Source organism: Gymnoscopelus microlampas (genome assembly GCF_963454915.1).
Source record: "Gymnoscopelus microlampas genome assembly, chromosome: 18".
In the NCBI taxonomy this organism is placed as follows: domain Eukaryota; kingdom Metazoa; phylum Chordata; class Actinopteri; order Myctophiformes; family Myctophidae; genus Gymnoscopelus; species Gymnoscopelus microlampas.
In genome coordinates, this window is record NC_139955.1 from 6,685,811 (window position 1) to 6,698,751 (window position 12,941).

At 40.3% G+C, this 12,941-nt stretch overlaps 1 protein-coding gene and 1 pseudogene across 2 annotated transcripts; both read right to left on the bottom strand.

Annotated features, from left to right (window-relative positions):
• Window positions 1-4,904: 4,904 nt before the first annotated feature.
• Window positions 4,905-7,970, bottom strand: LOC311033684 (transforming growth factor beta activator LRRC33-like). Its single transcript, XM_084041290.1, has 2 exons — window positions 7,824-7,970; window positions 4,905-6,954 (listed from the first exon to the last, which is right to left on the bottom strand). The coding sequence occupies exons 1-2, from the start codon at window positions 7,917-7,919 to the stop codon at window positions 5,065-5,067; spliced, it is 1,986 nt and encodes a 661-aa protein (XP_083897416.1). The 5' UTR covers window positions 7,920-7,970; the 3' UTR covers window positions 4,905-5,064.
• Window positions 7,971-10,138: 2,168 nt separating this feature from the next.
• LOC311033582 (tumor necrosis factor ligand superfamily member 13B-like) lies at window positions 10,139-12,591 on the bottom strand (annotated as a pseudogene). Its single transcript, XR_014602928.1, has 5 exons — window positions 12,397-12,591; window positions 12,181-12,271; window positions 12,007-12,063; window positions 11,568-11,922; window positions 10,139-10,489 (listed from the first exon to the last, which is right to left on the bottom strand). The product of XR_014602928.1 is annotated as a tumor necrosis factor ligand superfamily member 13B-like (transcript).
• Window positions 12,592-12,941: the final 350 nt, after the last annotated feature.

The following is a 12,941-nucleotide window of genomic DNA, read 5'->3' on the forward strand; positions in this document are numbered from 1 at the left end:
GCTAGGGTTCACGGTATTAATGTAAAAAAGAAAATGTATTTCACACGACACAAAGATTTGGCTGCTTCCCTGTAGTAACTCTGACACAACCCATGATACAGGGCTCAAGTGGTTAATTCATTAAAGGCACGGTTAGTATGGCTTGGTGTGATTGAGGTAGGGGTAAGGAATAGGATCTGGGGGGGTGGGGGTTAGTAACTGAGATTGCGCTTCATCCTGCTCTACTTGTAGTGCAATGCATGTTGGTTATTGCCCTGCTAACTTGTCCATTCTAATGTCATGTCATGCTTGTACCATCGAAACTGCCTTAGGCTTGGCTAAAAGGAATTAATGTCCTCTCATTCCAATTACAGGTTCCTCCAAAGAGTCCTGGATTGCTATTTTTCGCCGCTGCCCCACCGTGCCAGGAGTGGATGATTTGCACGCCTGCTGCCTGCCTTCCTTGGATGTGGTAGCTGTTTCTCAGGCTCCCTCTCTCCGGACATGAACCCTGATTCCCTGTTAACCATGATCACCGTGGTAAGCATGTAGCATACCATAAAAAGTTGATAGGGCAGATGCTCTTAAAATAGCGTAAAACTTGACACTGTCACATCATGTATCCATTGCTGTGTTGAACTGTGGTAAAATGTCTTTACATTGAACATTTTGATTGTATGTACAGTTGGACTTTGCAAGAGCCCAGAACTTCAACTTTGTAACATCACAGTGACACAGGTGTGAAAGAGTGGGTGACTTTTTTTATTTTATTTTGTCCAAGCTTCCCACGAATTGCAGTTACTGAAAAGTATCTAACACTGTCTAAAACAGTATCGCATATAAACATAATGTGCACTCATAGCTATAAAGGCAGAGTACCTCCGACTCTCAAATAAAGACATCAGCAGATATCAAACATGGTTCTCAGTGTGAGTCATCTACATAACGTGATAGTGCCAGTGGGTGGGAGCTTATATGACTGGCATGCTGACAGGGCTCAGTGCCTGCTCAGCAGCCTGACAGACACGGATAATGTGCAAACTTTCTTTGTATGTCAATGGATCTACTTACATGGAAAAGCAAAAAAGAAAAAGAAAATCAACCTAATTTTTCTTTCAGCCTCTGAAAATGTGTGTGCCACATGAAAAATCACAAAGATGGAATTGCTGAGCCTGCGCAGCTGATTATCACATACTATAGGCCAATTTCTTTAGTCTTTGGAGGAAAGCATGGTGGGGTACTTTGATTTATCTTCTGCTTCTCTGGTGCCTGTTGCAATATGGCATCACGATTAGAGTGGGGGGAAAAAAAAGTAAAAGCATGTGGGACAAGTTTTTCACTGCAAGTTTGGCACATTAACAGTGATCAAAGTCAGCCAAACGCCAGGGAATGATTCAGCAAGGGCTGCAGGTGTCTGTGAAGCTAGATTTACATGTATCCACTGGGGCCACGGAGAGAAAGAGGAAAATGAGATGGTTTTGTGGTAATCGGGATGGGAAGTTGGCAGTGAGGATTAATCTGAAACCATGCATGTCCTCTACTGAAATGCTACTTGTTGTGAGCAATATGGTCATGTTTCAGTCTTACAAGGGAACTGATTTGACTTTAGAGATGTGGTTTAAAGATGTGCAAGGAGAGCAGTGTGCTTTTTTGTAAAGGAAACTTTTAACCACTTGAACCCTATATACCTCATTGACCGGAGTCCCCCAGGGGGCTATACTACTAGGCCGGGTAGGCCCCCTCCCTTTTTCCCTCTACACCAAATATCTTATGTGATCGTGTTGTGGGCTTGTAGATCGGCTGTTTTTGCCAAACGTTTGCCCCCCAGAATAGGGATGCTATAGGGTTCATGTAGGGGTTAATTCTGCCTGGTGTCTGTCCCAAGTGGAACTATAGGAGGCAAGAAAACATGAAAAGATGAAGGAGAGAGAAGTGCTGAAGCAGCGAAGAGTCGACGGAAGTCGTGTGATTTTTGCTGACAAGAGAGCAGCTCAAACAGTAAGCGGCTTCATCTGGATTAAACAAGGCATCTTGGCAAATAGATTGCAATGGTAACGAACTGCTGTGGAAGATTAGAGGAAGTGAGACAGGATGGGACTGCGTATATTAAAAGATGTAATAGCATAGGCGAATTGACCTCGCTTGGACATGGACTCTAGTAAAAATGTGGGCTATTAGAACCATTACAATTTAAGATGAATAGTTTGTAATATTGTCTGTCTATTTGCAGTATTTACTTCTAAAGAAACCAGCAGCTAGTAACACAAGCATGCCAAATGACATAAAACACCACGAAGAATGAATGAATGATGCATTCCTATGGTGTTACTGCTAATACTATCCGTGTTCTTTTCTTTGAGTGCTCTTTGCTTGAACATGTCAAGCTGCTACTTGATCTAGTAAATCTTGTGGGTGGGGCAAGAAGGAAATGTCCTTGAGTATAACTTTCATAAAATAGGTCTTGTGTGACCTCTGACATTTAGGCTTAATGCTGAAGACACAACACCTGAACTGTGAATGGCATAATGAAGTATTAGAATTATTATTATTATATGCCCAAACTAGGAAGGCCAGCCCAGGGTAAAAGTGGTTAAAGTTAGAGGAGTACATGGCACATTGAGGCATTACAGTCCTGTGTGTGTATAACACACAACAATGGTTCTCAAACTTTCAAGTCAAGGACCTCCAAATGTATTTGGGTGCAGACCCCATCAGAAGATATCTGGTGCCAGGGACCCCCATAAAAGGATCAGGGTCCCCACGGTCATGAAATTCCTGGAAATATTTTGAAATTAAAAAAAAAAAAATCCAGTACTGGAAAAGGTTTGAAATTGATCAAACATCATCAAAGGTCCTGGAATTTATCAAGGGTCCTGGAAAAATATTTGGCTATGCATTGTTTTTGGCTATTGATTTTGCTAAAACAAAACATTTTCATAAACATGAATGATATTACACGAAATATGTAACATAAGTAGTTTTTCGCCGAACGGGCTGTGTGACGGCAGCCTAATGTATGTCTCAAACTTTATTTTTGCTACACTGCCTATCTTTGGGCATTCTACATAGGAGTAAGAGACACATTATTGCGCCGAATGATTGTTATATAGGCCTGGAAATTGGGCTAAATATTCTGGAAAGGTTTTGGAAAAGTTTTGGAAATTCATTGCTAAAAATGTGTGGGGACCCTGAAGGATTTGTATTGTGAAGATGTTTCAAAAATATTCAGAATTTGTCAAAACATTTATATTTTTGTTGTTGCAAATAGCAGATCTACAAGCTCGTCGCAATGCGATGTGACGTTTTGTACGGTACATAGGTTTACAGTGGTTGAACTGCTTTTGATGCTATATTAACTAACCTGGCTAGGGACCCCCTGGTAACCCCCTCAAGGACCCCTGGAGAACCACTGAAGTACAGAGCTCTTTGTAAACAAGATCCTCCAACAACACATGTTTCTGTTTCCTACAACACCTCTAGTGGCAGGCGGCTGTACTGCTTCGTACCCACATACTATAAGGTTTTGTTGGGATATTCCTTTTAAAGTGTAATTTCCACACATTTTCATGTTGCCATAATTTGCACCAGGCTTTCCTGTTCACACCAATATCTGTTGCTTCTGGGCTACCCCGGTATGTTACCCAAGTAAACGTTTGGCTTGAAAGTTGCAAGAGATTATAGTATCTTCTTTGGGATGAGATTAAGTTAGTAACCCATTCTCATCTGTCACCAGAGCTCTGTAGATCAGGAGACTGCAAGCGTTTGTCCTTGCACCCATTTTTCATGCTCCTTTTTGTTATTTGTTCCAAATTTAGTAGAAATTCACATTGATTTGATTTTAACGTAACTCATGAAAATATCACAATGTCTCATTTGATAGAAGTGGAATTTTAATAGGCACGGAACATGTTTTATTTTATAATTGATACGCTGGCGTTCAATGGCTTCAAGAAGAAAACAGATATAATTATCATGAGAAATTAATATCATCTAATAAATAGATACATTTGCCAAAATGTAATCTTAAAAATGTCCAGACAGGCCAGGGACAGCGGAGCAGGGTTATGGCTGCATTAATAAATGTGTGTCTGTTGTATTCGAAAAAGTAAAAAATATATAATAATACAGAAACCTTGAACAAAAAAGGAATATTGTGAAAAGCATGAGATATCTGAAAAAAGACTAGAATAGATGAACTTTACAATTACCAAATTAAGAAATGATGGTTGGTAATAACTTAATTTGGGCTATGTTGAATGGTTGTTAAATTAATACAAACTTAAACTTGGTCTTTTAACTGCAAAGGTCCAATTGCATACTCTACTTCCTAAAAATGTGTGCCATGCCAGAGATTTTGCTCGAGGCTTCAGGAAATGATTCACACTAATGCTAAGTGCTGAAAGATGCCATTTTCACTGAATTTCTTCCAATTGTTTGGAAATTGGGTTGAAAAACATTGGCTTCTTCATGGCTTAAAGGACCATGCCAGTGGTCTGGCATGTTTAGTCCATTGACTATGACTCACAGTATATTTACTGCCGACCATTTTCTCAAGCATCCTGTGGGTTGTTGTTCAATTCATTTCAGTACCGTTTGAAAACCAAATTGCAGAGACTTAAAACTTCCTTAAGATAGGTAAACAACACACTTAATATCATTGTGGGGTTATTTCTCGTCAATGTTATGTTATGGTTGCGTTTTGATGCATTTTAAAGCACATATCTATTTGAAAATTAAAACAGAAAATAGTGCCTGGAGAAAAGATACAGTACAATTGAAATTCAAATGTCCAGGATTTCTAAGCTGTGCAATGATGTTTTGCAGACATGGACTCGGTCATTCTGATATGTTTGGTAACATTTTAATGACAATAACAAGCACGCAATAAAAAAATACAGCAATTAGCTGGGAAATGGCAAACTTCTGTTTATTTATACAAACATTGATGGAACAAGAACAAGTCTCAGGACTAATGCTGATGAATAGGACCGTTTTTCAGTTATTTGTTAAGTTTCAGTATCTTTATTTTCCATATCTATGAAGAGAATAATGCACAGAAGAAATATTAAATAATATGACTACACATCACACTATAAAGGATTTTTGGTGGCACAACCCTTCCCTGATAAATATGATTAACATTGTAAATACTACAATTACAAATATGACAATTATAGTTGCTTGCCCCATGCTAACTTCTTGGGACTTTGTATGAAACAGGCAGTATATGGAAGGCTCTTTCAAATAGTCCGTCAGAAGAACGTTATTGATGCTCGTAATGCATTCAGCTCCACCAATGTCCGGCAGCTTAGTCGCCAACTCGCTCAGGATCGTCAACCATTGTGAATCACAGCAGTTGAAATAATTCCCGCTAATATACATGACATCAAGGTGTGCAGATATATCTCTTATCAAAGAATGATTTAAAGCCCTAAAGGCGTTATTCCTTATGTCCAGTTCTCTCAGACGAGAACAGCTCAAGCTGCCGGGCACAGCGTCCAGTCGATTGTTGGAGATGTTTAGTTGAGTTAGCGCTGGCATGCAGGGCAACGACAGGCCAGAGCTAGTCGCGTTGGTTTCACTAATACTGAGGGATTCTAGAGTCCTCTGCAAGCCCTCTAGTGCACCCACTTGCATGAACATATCTGGATTTCTTGCAAGGTTAAGGGAAACCAAAGGATTCTTCTCAAAAGTATCTGGGTAGAGAATCTTTATGCCATTTTCTTCAAGGTTGAGGTGTTTAAGCCTCTTCATTTGTCCAAAGGCAACACAAGACACGTTTGATGTTACGATTTGTTGTGCTGAATCGGATGGTCCTGGGTGGTCCGCGGGGGCGCACGGTTTCACATAATTCTCCTGCAGATTTAGCGTTTCTAGGTTTGTAAGGGCCTCGAGAAAGAGGGGAGAAATGTGTACAAGTCCATTGTTTTGCAGGGCAAAATTCCTGAGGGAAGAGAAGGAAGGCTGGTGATGGCATTCCAACAGCCTAGCCTTTGTAATATTACAGTTGATGGTTTGCAGACAGTTATTACTGAAATTCAGGGTTTCCAATGATGTGAGAAGACTGAGAGTTTCCAGCGGGAAAGACCTGAAGTTGTTGTTGCTTAGGTCAATGTAGACCAATGGCATGAGCCTCCAGTTGGAGTATATGTTATCGTTTTCGACAGCGTTGTCCTCGTCAGACGTTATGTCTTTATACAGAGAGGTGGCGTCTGAGACAAGTGTTGCCTCCTCTGAATGTGAGGCTCCAATCATATTATTCTGTAGATAAAGATGTCTCAAACGATTGATCTTTGGAACAATTGGGAAATAAAGGAGTTTGTTATGACTCAGGTCCAGGGTTTCAAGCCTGTACTGCTTGTGGTCCTCCTGTGTGACAAAGAACTCGATTGAGTTTTGACTGAGATTCAAGTATTTGACCTGATGTAATTTGAAATTGCAGATATGGGCAAGATTATTTCTGGCCAAGTTTAATGCCTCTAATTTCCTTAGTGGTTCAAATGTCCCTCGTTCAATGTGCATTATGAGATTATTATCAATGCTAATGGTTCTCAAACATTTGCTGTCTCGGAACATGTTGCGTGTTAGTCTTGTTAAACCATTGCCCGCGAGTTTAAGCTGAACAAGTGAGGATTTGTTTCGAAGGTAGAGTTCCACTGTGTCGTCGTTCAAACGGTTCATCGATATATCCAACGTTTTCAGCCTGCTGATGGATTGGAGGGCTTTGCTGTTACTGCCAAGGTTGTTGTTTAGAGCGTTTCTGGCCAGATTTAACTCTTCAAGCCGAGCCAGGCTTACGAAAGCCCCTTCGGAGATGAGATCCAGCTGGTTGTAGCTTATGTCCAGGCGCTGCAGGTGTGGCAAACCAAGTGTGTGCAACTGTGTGATGAAGTTATTGGACATATCCAGTCTCCTAAGCCTCACGTCCAGATTATCAGGAACAGAATGGAGGTCCTGGTTTCTCCAAGATTGTTCCTACAAATAAGAGAAATGAGTGAAAGTTATAAGTCTCCCACAGGAACCCACAATCAGCGAGTCTCCTAAGACATTGGTTTTCATTGGTATAGTCATGAGATATGAATATCATCTAATAAATGGATACATTTGCCAAAATGTAATCTTCAAAATGTCCGGACAGGCCAGGGACAGCGAAGCATGGTTGAGGAGAAGGTTATGGGTGCATTAAGTCTGTTATATTTGAAAAAGTTAATATTAAAAAAAAGGAAAATATTGAAAAATATCTAAGATCTAAAATAATTTCTAAAAAAAGATTTAGATTTTTTTTTTTTACATACATTTTCTCTTCTGGGGGTCCCTGGCACAAAACACTGTCCTATGACTAGAGGTCAATGAATAGCTCTTCTTAACTAGAGCCCGACCGATGCTACATTTTTGGGTCGGATGTCGATCGATCGAGAGTTCGCCAATATGTGATGTTTTGACTGATATTTTGTCAAATAAAAACAAAGTATTTGTTATGAATATTGAAATCAATTTGAAAAAAACGTATTTGATAAAAAATAAATATAAAATAAATATAAAATACACATGCTTTATTTTATATTCGCCTACAATCTTCAGCCCTATTCAAAAGTTTTCAGGAATCTGAAAGCTCACGACGCAATTGTGTGCTTGAAAGGATACAAATCGGGGCACATCGACTGCATGATTGCCAATATAATACCGATGGTCAAATAATGGCTGATACATCGGCCAAATATGTATATATCGATAGATATATTGGTCTGGTTCTGTTCATTACCACTACACATTTCACAATGTTTCACTGTACATGCGGTGTGTGTGTGTGTGTGTGTATGTGTGTGTGTGTGGAGTTGGCCTACCTGTGGATTGTAGTACAGCGTTCCAGTGACACGCATTGCATGGCCAAATGTCCAGAGGAGTAGTAGTAGGACACGAGAGAGCCTGTGCCAGACCATTGTCTTTCTGCTGCTGTTGCTACTGTACTGTGTATACTGTTCTACTATACAGTCTGGTCTTGTCAGATCTCACATGGACACACACAAACATACACACCCATTTATAGCTGTGCTTCAACAAGAAAGAGGAAGGAGAAAAAAAAAGGAAAAACATCTGTGGACATCAGATAGGCTTTGTGGACACTGTGTTATTGACACGATAAACAAAACAAAAAGCACAACACTATGGAGCATTATTTATAAAGTATCTTCTGGGCTGGGGACATACAGGCCTACTGTCTTTAAATCAATTATAATCAAATATGATGATTTTTGGTTATTCTAAAACACCATTAGGTAAATGTAAAACCGTTAAAAATGGTTTAATTCAAGTCACTGTGTTGTGTGGTAGCGTCATGAATTACCCTGTTTTATATCTTCTTTAATTTGAGCACATCCTGACATTTGGAATTGACTTAAGGGAAAACACCACCTCTAAGCGATGTTAACCCATTAAGACCGGGAATGCATCGGTGTCATTTTTAGATTCATTTTGCTATTCAAAAATAGCAGATCTACAAGCTCATAGTGCGGCACTGAGTGTCGCGCTATGAGCTTAAGTAGATCTGCTTCTTTTTTTTTTTTTTATGTGTGTTCCAATCTTTTACTATATATATTTTTAAAGCGAACATTTTTAACTCAAATCTTCGCTTCTGGGGATTCTACAAATGTCTTCTAAATCCTAACAGTTTAAACAAACTTATGTTGCTAATATGATATCAGTGGTTCTTAAACTTTTTCATGTCAAGGACCCCCAAAATTATATGTATTTGGCCGCCGACCCCCATCTCAAAATGTGTCGGGGGACCCCCCCGGAAGCAAAGATTTGAGTTAAAAATGTTCGCTTGAAAAAATATATACATTCAAAGATTTGCAAAATTGTTCCACAATTTAAAAAGAAATTGCAGATCTACAAGCTCATGAGCTTGTAGATCTGGTATTTTTGAATAGCTTAAGTATAAAATAATGGTTAAAGTGGTTACACAGACGCGTCCCCGGTTTTAAGGGGTTAAATTATAATGTGTGTTCCTGCTATAGTCTTGGGAAAACGGAAACCTTCTTTTCTTTTCTAAAATAGACGAGGAACAAATAAACAGAGTGGTGTGGAGGTGGACGGAAGCCCCCCCAGCAAGGTATAAGGGATGTGATGAATGAGGTGACAGAGCACACAAACACACATGTACAGGAGGGGCCTACTACACACAAACACAGACTTACAGGTGGTCTAGAGAGCACTGCTTCTCAAAGTGGGGTCCGGGGACCCCCAGGGGTCCTGGGGGGGTAACCAGGGAGTCCCCAGCTAAATTAGTCAATATAGCGTCACAATCATTTTAACCACTTTAACCATATTTTAAACTTTGGCTATTTAAAAAATGCAGATACAAGCTCATCTGCTATTTTAGAAGAAAAATAAAATATATATATGCATTTATTTCCCCCCAAAATCTTTGCTTTGAGGTCCCTGGCACAACATAATGTTCAGATGGGGGTCCGCAGTCAAATACATATCCTTTTGGGGGTCCTTGACATGAAAGAGTTTGAGAACCACTGGTCTAGAGAGGGACACAAACACAGATGACCAGTAGGCCTACTGGCCTAATGGGAGACTAACACTGACATACAGTACAGTACACTAATAGATTTTTTTTTTTTTTTTTTTACTTTAATAAAATAATCCCTTTTTATTGATTTAATTTCAGTTGCAAAAATAGCAGATCTACAAGCTCACTGCGATGCGTGTACATGTATTTAATAAAGAAACTTGATTCTCAATTATTAGATATACTGTAATTATATTATTCAAGTATTCGCTAAGAACATAATCAACAGCTGTCGCCTTAAAGCTGCACTGCATGTAACCATGCAACTCTTCTACCCCAGATTTGAACCCGTTTTTCCTGCGCAAGTGCTGACATATATTTACCATTGAGCTAATAGAGCCGGCCTGCTTGCTCAGGGGATAAATGTAATCTTGACAGGTCAAAATTCGTGTCAGATCCTGTGTCTAGGTGAGACATGACCTTTGACACGATCTAAATGTCTCAATAGAAGAGCATTGAGACAAAATACAACCACTCCAATTGTATACGTTATATTGTGTTAACATACTCTACCATACAGAGTGGACAAAATTACATTTTATTAATGTAAAAAAAGTTACATAGTCCTGCTTTATGTTAACACACAGCTCTTACAATGACTTTTAATAGCACTGTGGCTGTCTTTACAGAATGGATGGATTGTCACAGGAATTCGGCAGGATCGGCCTCTTTTCTTTCTTCGGGCTAGATGACAGGTTTTCACGTTTGTCTTCCCTATCAGCGTCCTAACAGCCAGCATGGCGTTTGGCGTCTCACATCCTGCAGCAGCGAAGCTGCGTCCTTATCGCACGCGTTCATATTTCCTCAGCAGTCAGTCGAGCAGCATGACACCGAAGAAGGTCGAGTCTGCGTCCGCGCAGATCAGTGCATCGTCGGGCCGGTTAGGAACCAGCAGTTCAAGCCCATCCTGTTGTTGTAGTTTCACTATCCCTGTGACCCGGGATAGGTGTCATTTAGACTCGGGGCATAAGCCTAGACATAGCTGTCACAACATACAGTACAGTACAGTACCACCATTCAAATAACGGCACAGAAGAGACGCACCTAATGCAGCTTTGATAGGGCTGTGCTTGTTGTGGACCACGTAACTACTTACTTATATCCATAGTCATTGTTGATATTAAAATACAATAAAATGTGTTTAACCCATTAAGACCTGAGGCGATTCTTAAAAATGATTCCTAAATCCTAAGTTTTTTGAAAAAAGAAATAATAATAATGTTTTCTAGATTTTTCAAAAATAGCAGATCTACAAGCTCATAGCGCGGCACTCGGTGCCGCGCTATGAGCTTGTATATCTGCTATTTTTGAATAGCCAAAGAAATCTAAAGTGACACAGATGCGTTCCAGGTCTTAATGGCTTTTGCACTTTACTTGACAATTTACCCTGTCATTTGTTGACTAGGATTCAGGCAATTTACTCCGATGTTGCCGTTTGTAAGTCGCTCTGGATAAGAGCGTATGCCTAAATCGTATATTCACTATTGATAGACTGTAGCTACATATCCAGTCATATATGAATTGGTGATACATGTATAGTCATGCATTATTAACTGGTGTGGTGATGGCTACAATTTGATAGAATGTACATCTGTTAACTCACTTTGAGCCAATACAGATGTCAAATGTTCAAATCTAAATATTGAATAAAGCTAATGGGCAGTCCCCCTGATGGGAGACCTGCATTGCATGTCCTTTGTCGTCTCGCTCTACTATCCTATACAGTGTTGCCAGATTCTGTGAGAGAAACAAGCAACCAGGTCTAGGAAAACCAGCCCAAAAGAAGCGACTATGGGCCACATGAGCACTTTAACATATACATCACCTATTTGAAAATAGCCGATCTACAAGCTTACAACGCTTCGCGATGCGACGCATTGTGAGCTTGTAGATCGGCGATTTTCAAATACAATCTTGCGGGGAAATTATAATAAGCAGATCTGGCAACCCTGATCCTATAATCTAAATACACAAACAACTCGATATACAGTGCAGTGCTGTTACAGACCTGCAGTGTAGCAGCTATTGGCACCGTTTGTCGGGGGCATCTCTTGCAAGCAGCGCAGGAGCTCTGTCACGCTCACCCCTGACTCACTGGAACTCCAGCTACGAACTACATGGCCCATAATATTGCCTGGGCCTTGGAACAAGACCTGTGAATGAAGTGGAACATTGGCAGCCTAGTCAGAACATATTTGATCTAATATCAATTAAGTTATGCTCAAGGGTCAGGCCGTGGTGACACAGTACTTGTCCAAACACCATGTAATATCCATCCTCTTGGACAACAATTTTGTTTTCCTTCAGTGAAATGGCCTGTCCATTCTGGACGGCAACAGACCAAGGGATCACGGTTACATTTCCTATGGGAAAAGGTCAAATACACTTAGTCAAATTAATGACAGACATTTCCCCGCTAAAGCCAAAAGTCTTCAATTTAACTTTACCTCTTACATATGGTTGTTTGTTAGTGTTGGCCGACAACTGCAGAAATGACTGTGGAGCTGGTAACGGGTGAAAATAAACATACAATTATAGTAATGACATATTTGGCCTCACCTCCAGATTAGATTTAAACTGATGGACACGTTCTCAGCTGACTCTCAACTGACAAAACCAACCTCTAGAACCACCCGGTTCCCGTTTATCCCTCCTGAGGGATGATTTGAGAGAGCCCTTTTGAATTTGCTGGAAAGCACTTGGCCTTATGTCCTGAGAGAAAACAGCAGTTGGGAGAGAATTTATTATTGCAGGGCTATCCGAGTACTTGATAATGGCACAAATCTCAGTAGTGCAGTGTCCAACATGACTCCATCCCAGCCTAACTTGCGACATACCTCCCTCCTCGCCTTAGACATCTTGGCCGCGCTCCCATCACTCATGAGTTCCTCAGAGGGCGGCTGATTAAGTTGGTGAATTATGTCCCGTCGGAGCGCTCTAAAATCACTCTCTAAAACACTTACTCTGTACACCAGGGAAAGGCTAAGACAAAACACCAAGGCACTTACTGATAAGAAAGTGTAGTAAAGCATCTTGACACTTGAAGAGTGGGTGTCCTCGAGTTACTGAAAAGGGTGAGGTCACAGTCATCAGTTAACCCCCGGAAACTCGAAATGTTGAGTTTCAAAATGAGATTCTAAATGAGGAACTATCTCCTCGAGAGTCCTCTCTCTGCATCGCAACATGGAACTCATTTAGATTGTATGAAGATTACAGCCAAATTTGCAGCGCATTGTGAAACTCTCAGTCCAAGTTAAAAGCCACATTTTAATATAGACAAAGGCTTTATTCAAAAGAACATCATTTGTTCTTGTCAGTACTCGTGCCAACAGAGTCCAATATGAAAGCACAGTTGTAACCTTTTAAAATCAATACCACCAGC

Coding starts and splice junctions, on each gene's coding strand:
- LOC311033684 (XM_084041290.1), bottom strand. CDS start 7,919: ATGGTCTGGCACAGGCTCTCTCGTGTCCTACTACTACTCCTCTGGACA. Junction 6,955..7,823: donor CGCTGTACTACAATCCACAG/GTAGGCCAACTC, acceptor TCTTATTTGTAG/GAACAATCTTGGAGAAACCA.